The sequence below is a fragment of the Myxocyprinus asiaticus genome, chromosome 35, assembly GCF_019703515.2.
Source record: "Myxocyprinus asiaticus isolate MX2 ecotype Aquarium Trade chromosome 35, UBuf_Myxa_2, whole genome shotgun sequence".
Classification (NCBI taxonomy): domain Eukaryota; kingdom Metazoa; phylum Chordata; class Actinopteri; order Cypriniformes; family Catostomidae; genus Myxocyprinus; species Myxocyprinus asiaticus.
In genome coordinates, this window is record NC_059378.1 from 36,366,733 (window position 1) to 36,393,842 (window position 27,110).

The 27,110-nt window shown below is 36.4% G+C and overlaps 2 protein-coding genes across 5 annotated transcripts; both read right to left on the reverse strand.

Annotated features, from left to right (window-relative positions):
• Nucleotides 1–818: 818 nt before the first annotated feature.
• Nucleotides 819–10,753, reverse strand: LOC127426096 (Krueppel-like factor 15). 3 transcript variants are annotated; one of them, XR_007894737.1, is made up of 4 exons: nt 10,552–10,729; nt 8,501–9,522; nt 3,544–6,024; nt 819–2,205 (listed from the first exon to the last, which is right to left on the reverse strand). XR_007894737.1 is itself a non-coding variant. In XM_051672618.1 (3 exons), exons 2-3 carry the CDS (start codon nt 9,457–9,459, stop codon nt 2,202–2,204), a joined length of 963 nt encoding a protein of 320 aa, XP_051528578.1. In that variant the 5' UTR covers nt 9,460–9,522; nt 10,552–10,753; the 3' UTR covers nt 819–2,201. The 3 variants fall into 3 exon arrangements, 2 of the variants coding, with proteins under 2 accessions (XP_051528578.1, XP_051528577.1); XM_051672618.1 differs by lacking the exon at nt 3,544–6,024 and having other exon boundaries at nt 10,552–10,753; XM_051672617.1 differs by having other exon boundaries at nt 819–6,024.
• Nucleotides 10,754–11,528: 775 nt separating this feature from the next.
• On the reverse strand, nt 11,529–26,478 carry LOC127426086 (solute carrier family 45 member 3-like). 2 transcript variants are annotated; one of them, XM_051672599.1, is made up of 6 exons: nt 26,324–26,478; nt 25,924–25,989; nt 24,028–24,225; nt 19,716–20,531; nt 18,724–18,989; nt 11,529–15,570 (listed from the first exon to the last, which is right to left on the reverse strand). In XM_051672599.1, exons 3-6 carry the CDS (start codon nt 24,167–24,169, stop codon nt 15,136–15,138), a joined length of 1,659 nt encoding a protein of 552 aa, XP_051528559.1. In that variant the 5' UTR covers nt 24,170–24,225; nt 25,924–25,989; nt 26,324–26,478; the 3' UTR covers nt 11,529–15,135. The 2 variants fall into 2 exon arrangements, with proteins under 2 accessions (XP_051528559.1, XP_051528560.1); XM_051672600.1 differs by having other exon boundaries at nt 25,908–25,989.
• Between the last annotated feature and the right edge of the window lie 632 nt (nt 26,479–27,110).

Genomic DNA, 27,110 nt, shown 5'->3' on the forward strand with positions numbered 1-27,110 from the left:
GTCATGTGCATAGGAAAAAGTGGCAGAATAAAAGTGTAAATTCAGTCTTCTGTGACCACGCCTTCCAAACAGATTCCAACACTGGGGGGAAGAAAAAAAGAAAGAAAAAAAAACATGCAGTAGAAGGTCAGCATTCCCGCCTTACAGATTTAGTGATGGATGCTTTCGTAACATTTTCTGGAACATTCTTGTGTGTTTATTGGCCAAAAATGTGTTCTAATATTAACAATACGCATTTGTCAGGAAATTACTGCATTCTACATTCAAACTTGACTTTACTTAAAAATAATCAAAAATATCACTTAAATTGTTCTTTTTTTTTTCTCCCCAATTTTGGTATGCCCAATTCACAATGCGCTCTAGGTCCTTGTGGTGGCGTAGTGACTCGTCTCAATCCGGGTGGTGGAGGACAAATCTCAGTTGCCTCCGAGTCTGAGACCGTCAATCCGTGCATCTTATCACGTGGCTTGTTGAGCACGTTACCGTGGAGACCTAGCGCGTGTGGAGGCTCACGCTATTCTCCATGGCATCCACGCACAACTCACCATGTGCCCCACCAAGAGCAAGAACCTCATTATAGCGACCACGAGGAGGTTAACCCAACGTGACTCTACTCACCCTAGCAACCGGGCCAATTGGTTGCTTAGGAAGCCTGGCTGGAGTCACTCAGCACGCACTGGATTCGAACTCGCGACTCCAGGTGTGGTAGTCAGCTCTTTACTTGCTGAGCTACCCAGGCCCTCCTATTTAAATTGTTCTTAAAGGAATATTCCAGAATCAAAACAAGTTCAGTTGCGCTGTCCATTAACAGACAAAAATGGAATTATTGGATTTTATTTTTATTCAAGGACAAAAAGACAAAAGGTACGAGACTGTGTACTTACTGCCTTTTAATAAGAGCATGAACTACAATCCCATGGAGCATTGTGAATGATGTAATCAAATTGTTGTTGATTATAGTTATAGAAACAATACATTTTCATTTCATATTTATATTTAGATATATACAAATATATAAGTAGTTTGAGATGGAGGAACGACTCGATTGCAGCACTTACAGTAGGCCTACATCATGAAAGTGGGCGGTCGCTGCAGCGCTTGTTTGACATGCTTTGTTTAGCTGCAATTCTCTGATTGGTGTATCACTCTCTTCAGGATCATGGACAGTGTAGTTCACCAGAAATTCTGATATTAAACAATTTCTAAAAGTTGAAGTTGAAATAATGTGGACTGATGGCTTTAATTAAGCAATAAGTCATGAGAGGTCGTGCTCCACTTCGCATCAAACAAATATTAAGGGTTCATAAATATTCATTAAAAAAAAAAATTCTATTTTGTAAGTTTAATCAGAAACTATTTAGAGAGATGCTTTATCATGAATAAAGCACGGCTGTTGACCAATCAGCATCCAGCACCGGAATTATCCATTTTATAATAGAAACATATACCATTGATTAACAACCTCTGAGATCATGGCAAGTCCATCTTGAAAGGTTTATAAGTTACTGTTAAGAATTAATCATGGAAAAAAAGGAATGGGATTTTTACTTCAGGAACCCGAAGTATTGTGGCTATACCAAAACAGTATAACATTTATTCCAGTTCTCCATTGTAAGATTTCAGCAAATTAGATTTTTGCATGTTTTTACAAACTGAGAAATGGGTAAAAATAGCATGCCACACAACTTGAATATGAATTGAATATTTTTGATTAGATTTATCCAGACCTTAAATGTGACATATCACAGCTTATTCAAAAGATTGTTGTTTTTTTTACTTTATTTTCTTACATAGGAAAATAGCATTTTTCAATTATTCCAATATATAGCCTAAATTTTACCAACTATATGGTATGAGAGCAGCTATAGTTGGATGGGCTGGTAAATAAAACCTGTTAATGCATTAACATGATGTTGCATGTAAAGGAAATAATTTAAAGTTTTTATTGAGATGAGGGTGACAGCAGAGAATCAAGGATGAGCCCTTGTCATAATTCCCAAAACAGACAGATTTCTTCAAAAAAGAAGAGAACAAGGAAAAATATTATATAAAAACAGGAGTGATAGTACTAGTTGAAACACTAGAGTTCTCTTGGTGTGAAAAGGATGATGTTCCTACTTGATCATTCAGAAATCTTACAACAGCTACAAACGTTAAAGTATTATTGATTCCAGATACTAAGTAGAGTGTAGAGCACCCGGTTATCTGCAGAAACAGAACATAATATGCATATAGTAGTTGAACTTAAAGCAATAGTTCATGCAAAAATGAATATTCTGTCATCATTTACTCACCTGTTCCAAACCTGTATGACAGAAGTGGTAAATTTTCTTTTTTATTAATTATACTTAAAAAAAAATAAAAATAAAATAAAAATAAAAAAACGCACCTTTTATGTTCCATGGAAACTTTTATGTTCAGGTTTGGAACAACATGAGTTGAGGCCGCTGCCATTTTGGTTTTTTTTACATGACGTCACGACAACCACATCAAAGATTCCATAGAATTCTAAGTTTGTAATTACGAGTTCTGTGAAGACATGGATGTTTTTTTACAAGTCAGAATCTTGTAATTACCATTATTCCGACATGACGTGAACGTTTTTACAAGTCGGAATCTCGTAATTATGATAATTCCGACATTATGTGATCGGTTTTTACAAATCAGAATCTCGTAATTATGGTATTTGCATCATGATGTGATCGGTTTTTACAAGTTGGAATCTCGTAAATACAGTAATTCCGACATTATATGAACAGTTTTTACAAGTTTGAATCTTGTAATTATGGTAATTCCGACATTATGTTAATAGTTTTTACATGTCGGAATCTCATAATTACGTTAATTTCCGACATTACGTGAGCGGTTTTTACAAGTTGGAATCTCACAATTATGATAATTCCAACAACACGTGACTGGTTTTTACATGTCAGAATATCAGAATTACAGTAAATCTGACAAAATGTTAATGGTTTATACAAGTCAGAATCTCGTAATTACAGTAATCCTATGGATGGACTATAGAAGTCTTTTGGATGGTTTTAAACAATTTTTCTGAAATGGTCCAAAAATACAGTAAAACAATGTTACTGGGGCACTTAAAATAGTGACTCCTCGTGGTCGCTATAATGTGGTTCGTTCTCGGTGAGGCGTGTGGTGAGTTGAGCGTGGTTGCCGCGGTGGATGGCATGAAGCCTCCACATGCACTATGTCTCAGTGGCAACACGCTCAACAAGCCACGTGATAAGATGCGCGGGTTGACAGTCTCAGACGCAGAGGCAACTGGGATTCATCCTCCGCCAGCCGGACTGAGGCGAATCACTACGCGACTACGAGGACTTAAAAGCACATTGGGAATTGGGCATTCCAAATTGGGAGGAAAAGGGGAAAAAATCCCCCCCCCAAAAAAAGTGACACAAGGTTTGGAACAACATGAGGGTGTGTAAATGATGACATAATTTTCATTTTTGGGTGAACTCTCTCTTTAAGACCAGATGTTAAAAGGCAAAATGTCAAGAGTTCGACAGGAAACAGGAAATTCACCTCCATGTGGTAGATTAATTTGAACCTTCTCAAATTGGACACTAGAGCATAGTCCCAAGGATGAAGTAGAAGTCTTCAATGACGTATCGGTTACATGATGTCCAGATAGCTTCATTTCGTCAGGAAGCGATCAGATGCCAGTTTTTTTGCGACCAGTTCACATGTCCCCAGTGATTTAGCTTATCAACTGTGACGGCACTAAGTAGAAAATGCATTGATCTTATGCAAAGCACATTACGAAGACATAAAGGAAACAATTTTCTTTGCGTGATTACAAATCTTAGAGAAAATTGTTTCTAGCTTATATGTTTTACAGAACATCAGTTCGTCCTTACATGTAGTGATTTTATCCATTACATTGTTATCCACAATATCCATCCATGTCTATATCCATAAGACTTCCATAGTCCCATAAACAGGCAGGACTCTGGTTTGGCATTTACTCTCAATATAGCGAGAGAGATGAGGCACAAGTAAATGTGGAAAGCAACTTGATGCACAAATACCTTTCAGCTGGTGCAGGGATGTGATTGGGCCAAGAAAATTCTTGATTGCGATTGGATTTGCACAGGGTAGGGGGCGGGGACTAAAAAATATTATAAACAGCATAAAACCTTAAATATATATCTCGCAAACAATTGCATTGGACCTATTCTTGCAATAAGTAACAATTATAAGAGCTATAATCCACCAAAGTAATTTAATAGTGTTAGGCTATATAATGAATCAAATGAAAAAATGTCCAGGTTATAGATAACCCCAAATATTAATATAAATATTTTAAAAGCTTATTTTTAGAACTGTTAAAAATACAAATTGCATTGTGAAATTAAGTACATTTCCATCAAAATTCTTATTAATGTAATGTGAATAAATCTGATTTTCATTGCTATGCAAAAAATAAATAATGCTCATTACTGTAATAAAGTAATGAAAATCATCTTGTCTGAATAATTTTTTTTAATTGTACTATACAAATGTACTTTACAATTGAAAATCAAAAAATAAAAAGAATTACAGAATATTGTTTCGCGTTCCAGTAATGAGAATTTTTTTTTTCCATATTTTTTCGCATAACCCTTACATATGCTAAGTTTCATGAAAGCAAAAATCTTCGTGGTGCTAAAATAGGTAGTATTTTCTTTAAACAAAATGTCAATAGTCAATAGAATAAAATAATAATGTATTTTTTGCATATCATCACAAGGCTTCATTTCTTTAAGCACATTTCGCTCAAACTCATTACCGTAATGTGGATTCAAATTTCATCCTCATTACTGTAATACAGTAATAAAAATCATACTTTCAGGACACAATTTTTTTTTTTTAAGATCAGCTAAATTAAATTCAGTAAAACAAATACTATGATGATTTACACATATAATTCTACTTTACAAATGTACTTTAATTGAAATACTTATTTAATAGTAGTAATAAAAACCATTACAGAATATTTTTTTCACATTACAGTAATGAGAATTCTTTTTTTCGAATTTATTTTATCTAACCCTAGCATATACTGAATTTTTATGAAAACAATGCAAAAAAATAAATAAAATGAATAAATAAAATTTAATCTAATGGTCCTAAAATAGGATTAATTTTCTTAAAGAAAAATGTCATTTCTTACTGCATTCGATTTTGGGGTGAAATATGACCTGAGCATTTTTTGACCACTTTCAAGAGATTCACCATATAATGACACCAATATTCTGTATGATAATGAATATTATCATAGCCTAAATCATAGTGCATATTGTCTCAATTTAATTGAAAAGTAAGGGAAATTCTGCAGCGTTTTGGCCTTAGTTAACACACTAATGCCAACCAAAATACTGAACTCTGTTTAGATTTCCACCAGGTTAGACCTAGGTTATAACACAATATTCACAAAATGTACACTAAAAGACACTCTTTTTCTCCAATTATATTCCGTTTTGTCCTTTAAATTTCCACAATTTCTGTAAAATCTGTTTAAAGGCAATAAAACAAATCCCAAAATCTGCTGTAGCTAAACCTGTAGCTTTACACAAATAATGGACGAAAATGTGATGAAATTGGACGTGAGCCTGACTTTAGCCCACCAAAAAGCCAGATATCTGCTTTGAGCTTAACAATCACATCCCTGAGTTTCAAGTTAGCTGACTGCAGCACCAAGAAAAACATCTGGATAAACTATAAAAAGTGGTGGAGGAAAGAGAGACAAAAATGAAGGCGAAGGGTTACAGCTTGTGAGCCCGTTTCGATACCATAGCTTTCCCTCTAGAACTCGAACGATTGAGAGATTCCAGGTTTGTCAGCTGATCCGAGGGTCAGACGTTTGCCCGAACCAGTCTGCCGGCACATGGACCCCGGTGCACCTTGGTGTGTTTGGATAGGTGGTCGCTCCTGGCAAACTTTTTGTCGCACATTGTGCACTCGTAAGGCTTGACTCCCGAGTGAGAGCGCCGATGGCGAGACAGCTCATCAGAGCGAGAGAACCTTTGAAGTGGAAAATACAAACATCAGCTCATGCTGGAAGATAATCTTGTTTGTTTCACTAATTAAAGACGCAATTACAGTCTTTGATGTTCATTTGTGCACTACTTATATTAAACTGACCCTTCACTAAGCCAGCATTAAAAAGGTATACTCTTTTTCTAATGTCATGCTGCGTTCATGTCGTGTCGGATTTACAGTAAATACGAAATGCCAACTCGGAGATTCAACTCAGAGCTATCCACAGTTTTCCTAAACACTGGGCGGCGCCATGATGATTCTAATTGCCTGTTTTCTATTTCTGGTCTCAAGACGCTATGAAAAAACTGCCAAAATGAGCAATCCAGAGGAGAACAACAACCATTTAAGTGTTACTTGGAGTAAAAATTCATTTCATGCTCAACTTTTGCAGTTGTTGGCTGACATAAAAACTCAGAATAATTAATGATATCAACATAAATAAACTCGGACCATCTCTTCATGTCATACACACACTTTGACCATTTTTACAAATATAATACCTTAAACTTTTCACAACCCACTAAGAATTTATGACGATGCAAGTGAAAACACTGGAGACCAGAAACTGAAAACAGCCGAATCGTGAAACACTTCCGTGTTCAGGAAAACAGTGGATTCATGTCCACGGACATCAGAAATCATTTGTTTCTATGGCAGCACTCATAACCCCAAAACATATCCATGTGTTGCTTTGTTGTTGATTACAGCAAAATATTTCATCACAACATTAATTCACCTCTATATGTTCTTGCAAAATGTTTAAGACCAAAGAAAGGTAACAGCTGCTACAAAAATGTTACATCAAACAGAAATATAAACTACCTTTAATGTTGAGGTCACTTCCATTTTGGTTCTATATATGATGTCACAATGGTCAAGTTGCAACTTTCATAGAATTCTGAGTTTACAACTTGTAATCATGAGTTCTACAAAGACATGAAAGTTTTTACAAGATGGAATCTCGTACTTACAGTAATTCTGACATAACATGAATGGTTTTTACAAGTAAAAATCTCACAATTACAGTAATCTCGACATGATTTGAACGGTTTTTACAAGTCGGAATCTCCTAATTACGGTAATTCCAACATTATGTGACTGGTTTTTACAAATCAGAATCTCGTAATTACAGTAATTCCGACATTACGTGAACAGTTTTTACAAGTCGGAATCTCCAAATTAAGATAATTTCCACATGATGTAAATGGTTTTTACAAGTCGGAATCTCCAAATGACGGTAATTCCAACATGATGTAAATGTTTTTTACAAGTCGGAATCTCCTAATTACGGTAATTCCAACATTATGTGACTGGTTTTTACAAATCAGAATCTCGTAATTACAGTAATTCCGACATTACGTGAACAGTTTTTACAAGTCGGAATCTCCAAATTAAGATAATTTCCACATGATGTAAATGGTTTTTACAAGTCGGAATCTCCAAATGACGGTAATTCCAACATGATGTAAATGTTTTTTACAAGTCGGAATCTCCTAATTACTGTAATTCCAACATTATGTGACTGGTTTTTACAAATCAGAATCTCGTAATTACGGTATTTGCGTCATGATGCGAGCAGTTTTTACAAATCAGAATCTCGTAATTACGGTAATTCCGATATTAGGTGAACAGTTTTTACAAGTCAGGATCTCGGAATTACGGGAATTACGACATGACGTGAAGAATATGGAAGTCCTGTGTTTTTGGAATGTTTGAAACAAAATTTTACATAAATTATCCCAAAATATGGTAAAACATTGTTGCCACTTTCCACCAAACTTAAAATAGTGACAAGAAACTCAGAGAGAATGCATTAAGTATTTTCTTTCCTTAATCTAAATCTTAAAATGTTTCATTTTATTTACATATTTATTTTGATCATAGTAGAGGTGACATTAACGTAACAGTTCACATTACCATAGTGAGTACCTTGTAGAAACATTAGGAACAGTTCTATTCAATTACACTAATTTTATTATATATATATATATATATATATATATATATATATATATATATCACCATCAAATTAGGTTTTTCTTTTTTCTTATGACTGTAATTAGCACTTGTGGTCTCCACAGTTTTTAATCATGTTACTGCTGCATAATTTGTTTAAAGGAAAAAGAGCAGATATAAAATGCTTTGCAAAGTCACACTTCATTCCAGCTCACATAAGTAATATACATTCAGTTTTTACCATTTTCAGCACATTTAATCGAAAATTAACGCTTTTATGGAAATCTGCAATTTATTTCCTCGAGACATTCTATAAAAATTTCAGAGCAAGCAAAAGTAAACAAGATGGGTGAATCTTAGCGAAGGGATACATAATCATAAAAGTATGACACAGAAGCCGAAAAATAACACATTTGGAGTTCACATCATTAAGTAAATGACACACTTTTGACTTTCAAGTAGTTAAATTTTATAACAAAATTATAGTATCAATGCTCCTTACCTCCACCCACAGTCTGGCCAGCTGCACAGGTAGGGCTTCTCACCCGTATGCCTGCGGAAATGAGCTTTCAGGTGGCTGCTCTTGGTGTACATCTTCTCACACCCTGGGTGAGAGCACTTATGTACCCTCAGGGTTTCTGTGGAGGACCTGGATGGACGTGGTGTGATGGCTTTGACCAGGCCTGTGCCAGCAATTCCAACCGCCCTGACTGTGATCGGTAGGGGGGCGATCTTCACATACTTTTGGTCTTGGTTCACGGCCTCACCCATGATAGGGAGGAGAGTAGTAGAGGGCACCTGTGGTGAAAGTAGGGTAATGTTCTGTGCCCCTTGGAAACCAAGCACCAGGTGGGCTAATCGGATCCCATTAGTGACGCCACTTTGAGTGTCTGGCTGCGGAAGGGTGTGGCTTAGCTGAAGAGGCTGCAACTGCAGCACCAATGGAGCACCAACAAGCACTGGAGCAGCACTTGATGTGGCAGTAACACTCTGAGTCGCAGGAGGCATTGGTGTAGAGGATTTTGGACCTGCATCGCTGTGGTCACTAGGGGAAGACAGTTGCACTGGAGGGTCTTTGTCCTTCGCCCCTTCTTCTGGACTTGGAGGAGCATCTTTCACCAGCTCCATCTTCTCCATTAGGAACTCTTCAATGTCCTCCAGGGTTGGAGAGAAGGTGCTGGGGAGCTGCGATATAAAATCGGGCAGCTTGGGCGGCTGGACCAACCAGTCCTCAGTGGAGTCAAAAAAAATTTGCAGCGGCCCTTCCTCTTCATCCTCCTCAACGGGGCTGAAGCTGAGCTGAGCTGCAGCATCTACGGTTTCGGGACTGGAGCAAGAGATGGAACTGCCCTGCTCACTGCTCTCGCTGCCACCCACCTCTACGAAGGGTATGGTGGCCAAGACGTGGTCCGCAAACGATTCATTAGCAGTGGCCACCGCTTTGTCACTTATGGAGACCATTTGTTGGTGTGCAGCTCAGAGGAAGGGTGAAGGGGTCACCAATGACTGCCACGTTTGTAAACACTACAACAAAATGACAGTAAGAAATGGGAAAAATTGGAAAAATTAGTAATGTACAGTGGCACCAAAAAGTGTCTGTACATTTTACCCACACTTTAAAGTTCATCTCATGAAAATATTTTCCGGTTTCACCCCAAAATCAAAAGAATAAAACTAAGAGATTATATTTTTCATACAGAAAATGTAACCTAATTTATGACCATTCATTTGTTTTTGCATTGTGACAATTTACATGACAATTACCCCCCAAAAGTCTAATTTCCATAATGCAACGTTTTACTTGCAATGTTTTTTGTAATTACAATTAATTTCAATAATGATTCTCATAACTGTAATTCAGTATATATTTTTTACACTGTATTACAGAAAACAATACTGTAATACAATGTTTTTTATTATTTAAACAGCATAAAGGCAGCACAACAAATACCACAATGATGAATAAATGCTTTAAAATGTATAAATGTAGCTAAACTCATGAACAAAATACCACAACATATTTATTTTAATTCTGTGGTGAAATATGAAGGTTTCGAAATAGCATAACTAATTATCAAACCAAGTTATATTTATTTTAATAAAAGCATCATTTTGTTTGCATATGCCACTTGATTTGAAATTTTGTGTATATATTTAATGCTATGAAAATGCATATTCACAAGTGTGCCATAAGTATCCAAATACTTTTTGGGGCCAGCATTTGCATGCACAATACCAATACCCATTAGAAACATTGCCATGCTTTCAGAGATTAAAACACTGAGGTTTAATCGCTAAAAGGGGAGGGGCTGCTTAAAAAAAACCCAACACAACACAAAAACACTCGAGACTTTCGTGCACACTAGTACAGTACGCAACGGAATAACTGCACAAGCCAATACCCAAAAAGAAACTGACTATATATTACACAAATTCTCAACTATACCGTGCATATACACGAGGCACAAGACATGTGTTTGAGATAAGTGCGTCAGCGGGGCAGGAAAACAGGCCTGCCAACAATTAAATTTTTCTTTATTTCTATCTCATTACCTCGAGTTAATATGGATTGAAACGTCCAAACTGTGGATATGCGACATAGGATGAGTCCCGATGTCCCTTTCGCTGTTATTGTTGGAAAGAACATCGTCCTTGCCACGGATCCATGTTGGCATTTTTCAGCGAGGCCTGTCACATGACACGCATCGAAATGCACTCGAGGGTACGGATCCGATTCCTCGTCTCTGATTGGTGGCGCGGACGGGGGCTCGCTCCGAAACTAGGTACGTGGTTGGTGGAGTAAACGAGTCATGGATTATTTATGAGCACTCGAAAAACATTCAAACTAGAGCAAGATATGTAAAAACAAAAAAACAAAAAAACAAAAACGATATGGTATATTTAAATACAGGCGTCGCGTCATTATTTTTCTTTTTAATATTTAAAAAGTGTAAATATAAATATTTTTTATTTAAAAAAAAAAAGTATCTACTAGACACATTTAAAGGTGCACTCAGAAATTTTTTCCTCATTAAAAAAAGTTTAACTCCTAAAGACATGAATTGTAATTTTGCAATTTATGTAGGAAATCATGACCACTCACATTAAAATGAAGACTCCAGTCATATCAGTAACCGTATAAAAGCTCTTTAATTCTACATTGAGAGGGTCCGCACATGGGGGCTGCCATGTTACAGTCACATGACCAGCCGAATACTACTGGCTTAATCTCAGTAACCGTCCTGTTATTTGACACGCACTAATTTATTAAAGTAATCATGGCTTACTGTGAATACTAAATTTCTACAATGGCATCTGAAATTGAAAACTATTGATTTTAAATTATTCTGCATCCAAGCCACTAGGTGTCAGTGTAAGACCAAGATGGCACAAAGACAAAAACATTAAATAATTTTATTGTTATTCACATAGAAATGTCCAAAAGATAAAAAAAATAAAAAAAATTCAAATTCAAAAGCTTGACATTTGACTGAATTTGTATCTTCAAAACAGTTTGATCTAAGGTGTTATGCTTAATTGCTGTGCTTTGTAAATAAACATAAATTTAGCCTACAAAATGAATTTCTTTACTAAATTACAAATGTATTTATTTAATTTTTACTCCTTTATTTTTATTATTTACTAATTGTAATGGATAAGATGGTGTGTGCAGAGCTATAATCTATTTAAAGTGTGGCTACTTTGAGGAAGCTAAAATATAAGATAAAATATTTATGTATTTATAAAATATAAATTTAAGTTTAAAACCCATACTTCCATTTGTGTTATTTCAAAGTTTTGTTGACTTTACTATTACTCTAAAATGTGGAAAATAGTAATAATAAAGAAAGAGTCGGTGTGTCTTATATAACTTTTATAAATTTTAACTGGTAGTGTAAGTTCCAAGACTTGTTATTCATGCATTCAAAGATAAAATGTTGAAAGATGAATAATACAAATTATAAAATGGTCAAAACACCATATGCTTGTTCGAAACACAGCCACATGTTAGGCCTACATTTAGAAAACTGTAGAGACTAGAAAAGAAAAACAGTAATGGGAAATATTAAAAAGACTTTAAATGAATGAATTAACTACTAAATCAATGAATAAACTTATGTGGGTGTAAATCTAGCATCTTTGGCAATAACTGCATAAATGAAAACAGCTGTTATAATACCACAAGATGGCAGTAGCTTACAAAAAGAACCTAATGATCCTCCCAGACACTGGAAAACTAGCCTATTTTCAGAATAGCAAAGAGCTTACTACTCATACTATTTCTGCAGCCTACTGTATGTATACTGTGCAGCCTACTGTATGTAACCTTCCGTTTCTAGTGTGATGAATGAACATACATCCGCTGTAAAATATGTTTTAACATAATTTTTTGATTCATTATTCGATCAGACTACCAAAACGTTAAGAGACTTTACATATATATAAATATCTGTTGTAATTTGCAAGTTAATTGCTCACATGCAATGTGATGGTCATGTGACAACAATATCAAATATAACTGTTTAAACATTTATTGTTGCATAATGACTACTGTTTTACTAATTATTAAAAAAAAATATTGTAGTACACAGTATATTCTGCACAATACTGACAAGATAGTAAACTAATATTAGTATTCCATTCAGAAGGTCAAGTCAAGAGCATGGCATTTTGGCAAATGTCTAAAAGAACATTTGCATACTGCATGTGCAAAATACTGCATAGCAACTGTAGTATGGTAGTATTAGTGTGGCCAGATGTCCCGTTTTTCCTGGGACAGTCCCGTATTTAAGCACTTTTCTAGTGTCCTGGCTTATTCTGAAAAAAAAAATTGTGTTTTGTCCCATATTTCCCCTCTCCTAAAATTTTTCTGTCACATATGCGGCTTTCTCAGTCACGTGAGTATTCTAATCAAAGGTAACCAAGGATACGGCTTGTAAAACCAATAAAATCACACTGTGTTATTTGAAGTACATGACTGGATTAAACTATCCAATCACAATCCCCTATCAATAGACATCCAGTTAGTGAACTGATTGAAGAGTCAGTTTGAAAAAGCACACAAATGAAATTGCGGCTGGAAAAATGTCAAGGAATCGTGCATATACATTTAATGAGGATCTTCAAAAAGAGTTTATATTTCTAAAAAAGGAGTGACAGACAGAGCCTAGTAAAGTGAGGTGTGAGATTTGAGGAGCTCGCTTTTCCATCGCCCATGGAGGCCGCACCGACATCGCGCAGCATGTTCGTACAAAAAAGCATGTGGATGCTGCTAAAAGTAAGTGTGCCACACCAAGTGTTAGCGATTTTTTTGTGAAGCAAAGTTCCGAATCTGACAAGACTTTTTGCTTATTATTCTGTTGTGCACGGCCATAGCTTTGCACATTCATGACCTGAGAAAAGTCTTGCAGGCCAGGCTGGAGGAATCATTCCTACCCTCTGGCATTTCAAAGCAATAGGACGCCCTGGTTGAAGCTGGTGACATGCGAGCAGATGATTTCTCTTGTGCAGTGAGAAACTTTTATTCAGCATCGCTGGATTACCTCCAAAATTGGAGCCGCTTATTGGAGAACACAGAAAAACTTGAGTGGGCTCTACTGAGAGACATCCCAGAGTGGAAAGACATTCAGGGCAGCCTCGAACACTTCTACTCCAGAATCCCCGCTCTCAGTTTGATTGACGAAACCACGCTCTTTGATGAATGGGCTTGTGCGAATAACATTGTCACTCGTCGCATCACTGAGTGGAACATGAATAAGACGGCCGTGTCTAAGAGATGGACAGATGTTTTTCATGAGCTGGAGAGCAAGACTATCAACTTCGGAGTCTTAGCCAAGGTCATGAAATTAGTTTTTGCCTGCCTGGGACATCTGCATCTGTGGAGCGTGTGTTCTCATTAATTAACGCAGCATGGACATTGGGTAAATCTCGACTCTAATCTCGAGTGTAACATTCATGAAGGCAATGCTTTTCGTACGTCTTAATTTTGGACTGGACTGCTCTGCATTTTATGATAAACTCTTGAAAGACAAGCGCATACTAAGAAAAACTGCTGCCAACGAAAAGTACAAGGTGACAACAGTTACAGATGCGGATGCACCCTTTACTTTGCATTGATCTGCGCCTAAGATACATCAATTTCATTTTTGCTGGGAGGGGGCTGTCCCGTGTTCCACAAGCAGGAATCTGGTCACCCTAGGTAGTATGCCATTATAAACATAGTCAATGTTTAATAAAAACAACAATAATCCGCAACTTCAAACTAACCAACTTTAAAGACACGATATTTGTGTTGTAGATAGCTTTTATCTTTTAAAAAGGTTGCTATTTTGAGAGATAGCAACTTTATTTCATCCGAAACAAATAGTGAAGATGTACTTAAAAATATAATAAAACGATAAAATAACTTATTTAAGACACATGAAATGAAATGCATAGATAAATTATTGAGACATGTAGACACCTGTTTTTCCAATAAACTAAGCACAAATCATGATAAAGCGAAGCATAACCAGCTAATCTTCAGATTTGAAGATATCTATGAACCAAATATGTAACCAGACATCTTAAAGGTTTACTCTGTTAATTCCAAAAATGTGTTAGAGTAAACACTTTTATATCTTCTTGAAAAGTTTGTCTGACAGTAAAACATTATACAGTATTAATCCATTATTAGAATATTACTCTTTTGCAGAGTTCAACACACACAAATCTATTACTACCTTCATCGTAAATTGTGTAATTGCTCTCCTTGAAGGGTATAAAATTGTGCAAAATTGCAATTACAATGTCAGAAGCCATAGTGAAACAAGACACTAATGATTAAATAATTATCATTTTGTCAACTGAATTGTGCACTATTAATAATAAGAATGATAATATAATTTAGGCCAATGCCATTTGAAATTAAAGGCCACATTTTTTTCCAAATATTTTACAAGCAATGCTTTTAAAATAAAGTGCTTGCATTTACATTTTAAGTTCTTTACCATTTTTATTTTGTATATATTATACACTAAAACATTTAAATATCACTGAAAACAGAACCAGATGCCTTTTACATTTCTGAAGCCTTCTGTAGTCTTTTAAGCTTCTTGTCACAATCCAGAGTCCTTGCCTCTATAGATGAAATTACAGTCATCTTGTGTCCAAATCAGCCTTTTCAAAGACAATCTTAGTGGAGAAGTACACAGCCACCACACTCATCAAAGATGCACAGGCCATGTAGGCAGTTACGCTGTTAAAGAGCTGCACAATGGAGCCCATGAAAAGAGATGGTACCACCTGAGAGAGCAGGTAGGCACTGTCCAATATGGCTATGTCTGTACCCATGCCTCTGAGGGCTGGGGGCGTGGGTTGTGACTCCATGGAGACAGACACATGCAGATCAAGTGGTTTTGAGTTTGCTATATTGTTTTGGAAGGGTATCGTATTGGGCGTGCCACCATGGTAGCCGTTGATGCACTCATTGGTCCTTTTCTGCTTGGTCAAGAACTGTATGTCTGCAGACTTGACCAAAAGCAGATCTTCTTTACTGAGATAAGGTTTGCGTCTGTCACTGGAAAAATACACCTGAAAAATAAGTGCAAATATTTGTTTTAGAGTTGTTGAAGCAAAAAAAAAACTGATTAAAAAATATGGTTGGTTTATGAACTATTTTTGATTCTAATACTGTGTCCTAATCACTCAATGCAACAAGTTTCCACCAATACATTTTTTTTCTGTTCTTAACTTAAACTCTGGTGCATTTTTCTGCTGCCGACTGCAATTTTTCACACTCAAATTTAAAAGCTCTTTATTCACACATACTGTGGTTTATTGCAAAAAATATCTAATCCCCCCCCCCCAACCCCAAAGTTTGTTGTCCTAATTTTGTAAGCATTTAATTCTGATTCTGTTCACTCTATCTTCATGCAAAAAGTGTTATTTCTTTCCACTAAATGGCAGCAAGCACTAGGAAAAATAATTTTTCCTCTATCATCTTCCATCACGATATGCAGATCTGAAATGTAGGTGGTGCTCTAACGCAGGGGTTCTCAACGGGGGCGTTCAAAGGATGCCAGGGGCGCTGAGAGCAAATTAGTAGAGTGGGGAATTAGGTTACAAATGGGGGGCGTTTATCAGTCATAATAATCAAATCTATCATCAAGTTCCTCTTTGCATTAAAACGTTTATCTAGACTTGGAATATATCAGTTGATTCTCAATTATACAGGTTGGTTCATCCGATTTTGAAGTCTAGCGATGCATCTGAAATACACAGGCTAATGCACCTGTATGTTTCTGTAGATGAAGGGAATGAAGTAGGGAGGTATTCATCAAAAAAAAGTTGAGAACCACTGCTCTAACGGATCTCAGCCTTCACAGATGTGCTCGACCATAGACATTCAGTCTAATTTTTAGTTCATTCACAACCCCATTGTTTCATCGAATATCTCAGCCTCTGAGTGGACTATAAGCTCAGAAGCTGGACTAGATGGTTTTATCACCTATAGTCAGTAACATATTTTCCCAATTATTTGTTTAGCATGCTTTTCCTGCTGGACTGCATGTTTTGTTCTGAACATCTTAGAAATTGCACTGGATTATTACTCACAAAAAATGTTTTCATTTTGAAAACTGCCTTAGGTAAGAGCAGATATGAAGTTTGTGGCTTCTTGGGGTTGAAAGCAGCAGTTATCGGTGAATAAAAGAGACGTTTTTATTTGATGTCTTACAAAAATCATATTTTATTTTGTGATTCTTGTGAAAATGTTTTGAACTGTGGTATAAGTGTAACAAAATATATAAAAATTCCTGATAATGAGAGCTTTCATTTGATGTATGACTTGTCCATGTAAGTGCTATGTGAAAGAATATATTATATTAATATTAATATTTCTACCACATTACCTTTAGGTGCCGCTTATTTGCAATGCGAATGATATCAGCCCTTATTTTGTTATTTTATGTAACAAAAATGCATAAGTGATGTTGTTCTATGAAAAGTTCAGATTCTAAGATTTCAAATGATACCACATATGCCTGACTTATGTATCCGAGGAATTTAAAGTTTTAAGCGTTAACTTATTTTGCGATACAGCACCCACCTATGGACCCGCCGGCACCATGGAACAGAGTTGTGTTGTTACTAGAGCTGACGATTTCATACGTTAATTTAGTGTGATTATTTATATGAAAAATAATGCATTAGAAAATTAATCATGTTCCCGACCTGTACATAATTCTGTAATAAAGAATTGTCCCACTATCGGAGCAATTCAAGTTTGATGTACCACCTTGATGCAGTAGGGGGCATTCAGCACGCTAGCTGCACAGGCAACACACCTTGTCAAATGAATGAGCATGCAGCAGATGCGCTTTTGTGCTTAAAAACATCTAGACCATGCTAGGATCTCGACACACGTTTTTCAAAGTTTCAAACTATGTTTAACTAACATACTCCTATAAACACACCGCTTAGGACTAGAGGGGCTAAAAATCTAGTGACATGCTCCAAAAGTGCCTGTATGACGCATGAGTACATAGACCAACAATTAAAAATGGAGCAGAGGGATGTATTATATTCTAAATATCCTTTATTGGGAGGCCTTTTGCAGTAAATATTAATACGTTACTATTTGCACACCTGCTACACAGCACGGCTATTTCCACCCCAATAGTCTATTGGAAACATTGAAATTTATGACAAACTGCATTGTGAGTGTTGCTTCAGTGGCATGGGGTGTAACTGGTGAGATTGAGCCTTTTTGACCAGGGTTCAATTCCACTTCCACTCTTTTTCCCATTCTGTTTCCTATCTCCTCTCTTAATTTTATCTTTAATTCTACTTATAATAATACATAAAAATTCATATAAAGGTAGTTTTACTATAGTAATATTGAAGTAACCATGTTTTTTTGGCAGAAACCATAGATTTGCTGCAGTTAACAATGGTGTTACTACAGTAATATGATGTTTATATAGTAAACATGTTTAATTTTGTGGTTACTATGTATTTTCTACAAAAATGGTTACTGTAGTAAAACCATGGTTAATTTTTGTATAGGAATGTTAGAGTTAGATTTATGGATAGGGGTTAGTGTATTTGTGGGATTTTAAATATACACAATAAACATGCTACAGTGATGCCCCTATACTGTTAGTATTATAGTGTAAATAGTATCTGCCACTACAAACAGCATCTACCATTTTTTGTACCAGGGTTGGGGTGCAAATCATATCTGCCACTATTTGCACTGGGGTGTAAATAGCGTCTACTTTTATTTGCACCAGGGTGCAAATAGCATCTGCCATATTAATATGTAATGGTGAATTAATTTAATGAATCCGCACATCATGTAAATAATCCAATAAAAATGTAAATCGACTGACAGCCCTAAAAACATAACATTTGTAAAATAGTATTATTTTGTGTAGTATTTTTCATAACTATTTAGTAAGAACCAATTATTGGAGTTCAAAAATACTAAAAGAATCAATAACGGAATCGTTAAGGAACCATTACATGGAATCGAAACCAACATTAAATTCCTTAAGATAACAAGTATTTGTACAGAGAATTTGAAGAATTGTGTTCCATCTCCCTGTACTTAACTTTTGCATCTTTGTATGTTTTCGCAAAAATAAATAAGTAAGTACAAATGTAAAAAATCCTTATGATTACCACCCCTAAACATGGAAGAAACAGAATATATCACTTGTCACTTGTAATTAAATCCCTTACCTGTGTATTAGAGTGGTAAAGGCATGTTAGCGTGTAGGGCAGAATCTGCAGGGTGCAGAAGGTGTATCCTGTTGCAGCAGCCATAATGGTGACTACTGTAATGTTGTGAGAGACAGTCATGATAGCTGTACTCACTGCCAGGATCACCACGCTGCTCAGATACAGCTTCCTAGCACCAAACCGCAACACCATACGCTCCATAACCACCGAGAAGACCACAGACGTCACACATTGCAGGAAAAGTCCCAGACTCGCCATTCGTACACCTGGAGTGACAAAGAGGCACACAATTCTGTAATTAAATCATTAAATGATCATCAGAAGGGTTGGGGGTAATGTTTTACAATTTTGCTTCTGTTGTGTTTGACAACCATGAGAAGATGCACTGCTCTACTATCTTTGGAGGGTGGTGTTTTGGAAAAAGGGGGCGTGTCTAATGTAACAGCTCAGTCTCGTGGAAGTTCCAGAACAGCTAAAATCGCTTACAGGACCTTTAAGCACACAGCAAGTGGTATGACGTCTATACAGGGGTGTAGTCATTGCAAGGAAACTATGCAAACAAACAAAAAATATAACGTCAAATAAAAAATAACAAACTTGCGAGCAAATCATGAGCACTACCAATTTTAAGAGAGAGAGCATTAGCCAAATGATGGCGAGATAAGGTAATCCAAAAGTAACTCAAAAATAATTTTCCACAAAAAGTAACAATACATTTATATTCATTTGTTTCGCTGATGTTTTTGTCTAAACCACTTACTGTGCATTCCAGCTATATTTTATCAGCATTTGCATTCACTGTAAGGTTGCCAACTTTTCATCATGCGAATATGCAATGCTTGAGCACTTTGCTGCTTTAGTGCGGGACACAGTGCCTTCTATATGGGACGTTTGGCCATCTGAATGGGGGAGCGGGTCAATAGGCATCTAAATCAAAGCAAAAAAAAAGGCTAAAATATTTGTACGTGTAAATATTATAGATAAAACTGCACCTTCGTCATAGCGTATCCTTCCAGGGGAACCAGGCTCTGCACTGGGCACCCCATCATACAGTCCTTCTCCAACGAAGTCTGTGTAAAACAGCATAAAGGACATAAGGGCCATCCAACTGCACAGCTCAGCGACAAACAGCCTTGCAATGACTTTTGGCATATGACTGCAGAGCGTGTAGAGTCGCGGAAACACAGATAGGATGCTAGAGAGAGTTCGTCGGCAGAAAAGAACCCTGTGGAAACCTGCACAGGGGTTCCAACAATTCTTAGTGTTTGCAGGCTTTCTTAACACCTCCACTTCTCTGACCCTTTCTCTACCAGTGTGCTCTTCGGAGATAAAGATTGTACCCATCAAACAAGCAAGAAAGATAAAGGTAAGTACAATGTAAATGAAGGCTTCTTGACCACCCAGGTAGACCACAGTATCCGAAGTGGTCCAGTCAACTGCGGGTAGCAGGTAGCCCACACATCCACCCAGGCTGAGCATTAGGGAGTACACGGAGAAGGCCTTGCGGCTCTCATCTTCTCCAGGAAAGAGATCTGATACCAGGGCCTCCAAAGGGGTGAAGCAGGCCTGGCCGCAGAATTCCATCAAACAGATGGCAAGAACCAGTAGTGGGACCTCCAGCCAATGGCTTTCTTGTGTTGTAAACAGGGTAACGAGGGTGGACGTCTGAGGGATGATCAAGAGTCCAAGAAGGACACCCATGCACAATGCCCAGATGAAGGGTCGTCGACGACCATATTTACTTCTCAAACTATCACTTGACGAGCCAATCAATGGAACAAAGATCAACCCCAGCACAGGCCCCACACCTGAAAAATGTAACAAATAAAATAAAATCGTAGATGCATACATATAACAGGGTTAGAAATCTAATTAGAAATCTAGTTAGAAATCTAATTCCTCAGTGATCAACAACTTTGGTTATGTTACCTCCAACAAGAATATACTGGAATAGAATGTGACCTGACCATCATTCCGAGTCAGTATGACCAAGAAACACATTTTAAGTTTTATCCAATAAAGCAAAAGCGAAGGTCTTGACTTTCTAATGATATACTTAAGCCAATATACTTACAGACTTTGTTTAGGGTTTTTCCAAAACTTCTAAACCTAGATCAATTGTAACATCTAGAGCTTGCAAGCTCCATCCACCAAGCTTGGCACAGACCTGCTTCAGACTGTTCTGACTTAGGTCATGTCCACACTTATATGTTTTCATTTGAAAATGCATTAATTTGGCTACATTTATGCCTCTCATCCACACTAGAATGGTGTTTTCCTCCTTCAGAAATAGAGACTTTTGAAAACACTCTACTAAAAACCCACACAAGGCCTTTGATCTGCTTTAAGTTGCTGTCTGTCTGTCTATCTATCTATCTATCTATCTATCAGTGTTGTAGTACTCGAGATCGGTCTTGTCTCGGTCTCAGACAAAGAGGACTCAGGATTTTATTTCAAGACCAGTCAAGACCACAACTTCGGGGATATCACTAAATTGCCTGTGAATTGTCTGATTTATTTGTTAACATCATTACTGTGATTGGATGTTAAACTTCCTGCTTCAAATGCAAGCAATATAATTTGAAATTTTTGTTACTGTTAATGGCTGTCACCCCTCCCCGCCCCCCTTCACATGCACTCCAAGAAAGTGAATGCGGGAGACAGAAGAAGAAACTGTGGCTGTCTGAGAGATGTCAGCCAAATCTTCTGTAATACAATTTGGCTACCTAAACCAGTGTTTCCCAACCACTGTGCCCAATAGTGTGCCGTGAAAGATTGTCAGGTGTGCCATGGAAAATTATCAAATTCCTAAAATAAATAAATACTGTTTTTTTCCAGTATTTTAGTGAAGGCATAGAGACGGTAGAAGAGTTTTAAAGTTGCCAATTCAGTATATTTTACATTAAAATGTATTTTATGCAACCAGTTTAAATATTTTGTCCATCATAACATTTTTGTTCTAATAAACTCTAGTTGCTGTCAAACGCAGCTCCTCACATGCCCATAAAATGATGCTTCACACTTCTAGTAAAAACATTCAGTCAGTGAACCGAATGAATTAATTGAATAAAACAAGTGTATTGTTTTACTCAAAGACTAAAAGCTGTTTATTTGTGCACAGCAAAGAGTTACAGATGTTATGAACAGATGTGGCTTACTTGTCATGTTTATCTCATGAAACATAAAGAGAATATGAGAAATTGTTACACACGATTACTAAAAGTAAATTCTCCTGTTTTAAACAAGTCCAAAAACACCGTGATTCGATGTGTAGATTCTGAGGTACTGTAATCTTCATGGAGGGCATTTGACATCTGAACCAGTGAATGGAGGCCGGGCGGCTGCTCTCGGGTCATAGTGCCTGCTGGATCCAACCTCTGTCAATGCGACTTATGTGTTTTTATTCTCTCTATCAACAACGCGATTTTGACCCGGTGTGACTTATAGTCAGGTGCGACTTTATTTCCGGAAAATACAGTAAATTAATAAATAAATAAATGATAAAAAATGTATTTGCTGTACTGTTGCAAGAACAAATCTACAAATTGGAAAAGACACAAATTTGTTGTTTTTTCATTATCCAATTAGCGCTCTTGGCATCTGTGACCTCATCATACAGTGTACCTATGTTACTTGCGTTATTTGCATAGCCAAATTTCAAACATTACGAGTTCACGCTATTAAGACAGACAGAAAACATGGACAAGTTCTTGAAAAGGAAAACAATCGACGATGGTTATGTGGGATAGTGGTGTGCCATGGGATTATTTTAATCGTAAAAAGTGTGCCATGGCAGAAAAAATATTGGGAAACACTGACCTATACCACAAAGAATTCATCTGCAAAAAAGCATCCAAAAGAAAACACACAGCAGTATGTTAATTCTGCAATGCAATGCTAACAGAGACGGCTGGGACCACATCAAACTTTTATCGGCACTTAGAAAGGAAGCATAAAGAAAGGTAAGCTAAGTGTAAGTGATGCTAGCAAAGCTAGCTAGCTAATGTTAGCAATCTGCCTATTGCTGCATTCCATTCGACTCGGAAAGTCGGATTTTCCAACTTCCTACTGGGAAAAGTGCAATGGAACACCACTTGAAGTCATAATTACAACTTGGAAAGTCGTGCAGAAATTTTAAACTCTGATTTCGCTGAGATGCAGGTGCATGACTTCACACAATATTGTTGGCACCCAGAAGATGTTCAAAATATGTGATAAACATTCACTTTTATTAAATAATATAGATAAATTAGTCAAAGTTCCTACATTACATAATATTAAAGCTTGATTAACAAACGTTAGCAGAGTAGCAGGTGTTCAAAACATGGTAAATTATACTCTCTTTTGATAATCGTACACCTGTAGCACAAATGCTAGCATTGCAGATTGTTTATGAATTGGGGTCCTAGGAAATATCTCTGGTGACAGTCAAACACCCGCTAAGCTAACGGGAGCGTTGCAGTTTTGTTTCTTTTAACGTCATCTTCCGAGCATCTGACATTGGAATGCCTTTAGTCGGAGATATAAAGTGGAATATCCCACATCTGATTTGAAACTCATCTTCACCCCTCACCCAAAGAGATTTAGCGAGTATTAGCTATACATATTAGCTACCTATGCATTTACTGTTTTTTAGGGCACTAGTTTCAGTTGCTTGCCAGCTATTTGCCACCTAGCTAGGTGCGCAAGCTACCTAATTTAGTTAATATATTGAGGGATGTAGCTAATGCAGTGTTAACTTTGTGAGAGATTGAGTGGACAGGGCATGTAGTGAAAATTGTTGTTCCCAAGTTACCTTTTTGCTTGTGATAAACAATGACGAGACAGGCCACATAAAGCTATGTGGCTAATGTATATAAAGTTATGTTACATCAACGATAGCTAATGTCAGCTCCGACATAAACGCTACACACCGCGGTAACGCTCCCTCACTTGGGTGAGAGAGCTAGAGATGGGACAGCAGAGAGTGGAGACCAAGTAATGTGCCTCCACTTGTATAAAAAAATTACATTTTAAATAGGCTGCTTTGCTTTTTCTGGCTTTTTGTTTTGTTGTAATGACTGCATAACCATCAAACTTTAAAAACTAGTTTAAACTTTTAGACAAAGCTTTGTCAAGCCAACATCAAAGTTTGTCTTAACAAACTTTTCCTTATTTAGTTATGTTTCCACTTTAAACCGTTTTTGTGATATAATCACCTAGATGTTAGCTGTTATAATAATTGCAATGCTTTCCTTTTTACTTAAATGCATAAACACCACTAATAAAAGTTCATTATATCAGCCCACCTGTTGAGTCACTTACCCAGAACCATGGTCATGAAGCGCTCCTCTACCCCTGCCTCCAGCAGCATTGGAGGGATGTAGATGGTCCCAGCAGCCAGGCATACCTCCAGGCCACACGTTAATGCATTAATCAAGAACAACTGCGAAATCCTGCCATGCATGTCCAGATTTTCCACTCTTTTGCCTCTTCTTCTCTCTTTCTTCTTTTTTCTTTCCTCTTCAATGGTGAAAGAAGTTGTTTAGCCATCTGACCTCCCTAAATACTCTCAGCATTAATGCATATATCCAACATTATGTCTATCCAGTATGTGTTTTCTGGAATCTAACCCATGACCTTGCCATTGCTAGGTTTATGCTTGACCATAACTACATTTTAGTGGCATATAAAACAATAAATGTTTTTAAGTAATTGTGATGTCATAAACACATCCTTTTTAGTCAATGCATACACACACATTTCACAAAGATGCAAACCAACCTAAACTTGCTGATGCTGACTTTCAAGCATTTGATTGTGACCACTGAGTACCAGGATGTGTGAGTACAGAATATGACACCCCTTTAGTCAACACAGAGCAGATGGCAAAAACACACATACTCTGTGTTTGTTCTGTACATATAAAGTAATAATGACTTTCTTAGCACTCTACAACCGATGATCTTTGACTTTAAAGAGAGATCTTGCATTTTCTTCTACGTGGGGCTATTTGCTAATCACGGTAAATCTATTAAAGCAGGTTTTTCATAGATTATGGTGGATGTACCACATTTGCATTTATAGATTTGGCAGATGTTGTTATCCAAAGCGACTTAAAATGTATTCAACCTATACATTTTATTTGTATGTACATTCCCTGGAAATCAAACCCATAACCTTGGCTACAGGAACACAATTTGCATTTATTCAAAATGATTCAATATTACCAATAACAATATAATCTTGACTGTTATACAAATTTAAATAGACATTAATAATCAAACACCATATGTGACAAATGATTTTCCCACGGTGTTGTGCAATTTCTTCACTTTGCCAGTTTCACTTTTTGCATTGTTTTTGATTTCAAGTAGCCTATAACAATCTAGTAATCAGTTTGTGGAAGACAATGTACGTTGTTCTCTTTAGTAATTTCCAGTTTAAGTGACTCAATGGATATTTTCGTTCTCCATTGGTTGGAGAAATGTGAGATCCCCATAAAGTTCACATTGGCATGAACTACAGAAACATTGGAATCGCCGCCCATTTAAATGTAGTCCATTTAGTAAACCATACAGTAAGTCTCACATTTCACTTAATAGGTGAATCTCACAAAACCCATCAAGAAAATAGCAGGTTTATTTTTTACCCCAAAATTAACCCTAAAAATGGCAAGAAGGTACCTCTGAAAATTTATTAATTGCTAATCACCACTAAGACTAATGGAAATGATAAAGAACTCAAAAGTAAAATGTCCAACCGTACACACATTACGGTAATGATAATTTGGTGGCAGATGTGCTTAATTATGCATGTTTTTTCTAATAGAAAAGTTATGTCTTTTTAAGGTCCTATACTATTTGCATATTTTACAGAGCTCAGTTAATTCATAATCCTAAAATCTGATTACATTTTGTATAGATATACTGTGAGGTCACTTAAGTTCACAGTATTTTCTTGTGAACTTTTATGATGACTGAAACGGCTAAATTCCCCTTCTAACGGCACATTGAGAGCCTATTGGGAAGGAAGCAGGCATATCTTTAGATGCAACATGCACAAATACATTTGGATTTAGGTGCTCCACTTTTATTTTAATGTTAACTCAATACATTTGACGCATGCCTTGCTTTAAAGTAAAAAAAGTCTTTAGGATAACCTGTGTTGTATAAAACATGTTCAAGACAGATAAAAGCACTCACGCAAGCCACATCTTACCCGACACGACGTTTGTCACTTCAGGTACTGTGGAGGCAATGGTAATCTGTTGGTGTACGAATACACCTAAGATAAATGTAATTAGTGTTAGAGTGAAACAATAACTTAAGTTATTAATACCTATTTGTACAATTAAGTATTAAAGCAATTCTCTCTATCTCTCTCTCTCTCTTTTCTTTTTTTTTTGTAAAGGAACAGAACTAATCACAAACATTTATCAACTATTTTAGCTTTCAGAAATACATGGTATTAAATGCACTACCAATATCAGTTACCAATATCAATAAACTATTTTATGGTTTGACAACCACAGGTGCACTGTTAGCTAGGTCCACTAAGTCTTATGTCATGAAATAATCTGTTGTAAAAGTTAACAGTATACAACAGTTGAAATACATACGTTTTATTTCCTTCTGAAAATACAGTGTGAAGTCAAATCACAATAGTCCTCTTTTGTGGTAAGTTACTGTCTTTCTTGATTCCCATGTGAACATGTACAACACAGTACTGACTTCATTATGGCTTTGAGGAGCAGTTTCCAATTGTGCAGCAGGAAGTGGGAGGGAAAACAGTGTGAACACACACGCGACTGGAAAGCCACATCATAAAGGCATTGCTTGCCATTCCACATTCTTAAGAGTTTGTTGCATATTAATAATGAGTTGGAGTACTTGAGTACATCACAAAAGGTGTGTCTCCTTTTTAGTACAATATTTTCTTTCATGTATATATATCAAGTATGGGCTATATATATTATATAAGCTAGGCAGAGCAGAATTTTAGTATGTAGTTGTGGTATACGTAGGTTCACGTTAAGTTGAATGGTACCAATAATAGGTCCATAATTAACAAATAAGAAATGTTGCTAAATCAACAAGTTTCTAAAATGATCCATAGATGAACTTTTATTTAAAAAAATTCAACAATAAGATATTACGTTAAAATATGTACAGTATATTAAATAGCTTACAGTATATACCTAATACAAATAGTCTATTAAATAGCCTATATGTATAAGGGAATGTGTACATTTTATAGCCAAACCTTTCAAGAACATGTCTGGGTCATATTTAACCCCAGAATTCGGGTTAAATCATTTATTTTAGCAGTGATGGGGAAACTACTTTGAAACTGTAGCTTCCCAAACTACAAGCTACTCATAACTTAAAGTAGGTAAACTACAGTCA

Bases quoted from the DNA above. Each gene is read 5' to 3' on its own strand.
- LOC127426096 (XM_051672617.1), bottom strand. From the start codon at position 9,459: ATGGTCTCCATAAGTGACAAAGCGGTGGCCACTGCTAATGAATCGTTT. The intron at 6,025-8,500 runs GTAAGGAGCATT...TCCACTTCAAAG, and splicing joins TGGCCAGACTGTGGGTGGAG to GTTCTCTCGCTCTGATGAGC.
- LOC127426086 (XM_051672599.1), bottom strand. From the start codon at position 24,169: ATGCATGGCAGGATTTCGCAGTTGTTCTTGATTAATGCATTAACGTGT. The intron at 20,532-24,027 runs GTAAGTGACTCA...TACATTTTTCAG, and splicing joins CTTCATGACCATGGTTCTGG to GTGTGGGGCCTGTGCTGGGG. The intron at 15,571-18,723 runs GTAAGGGATTTA...CTTATTTTTCAG, and splicing joins TTTACCACTCTAATACACAG to GTGTATTTTTCCAGTGACAG.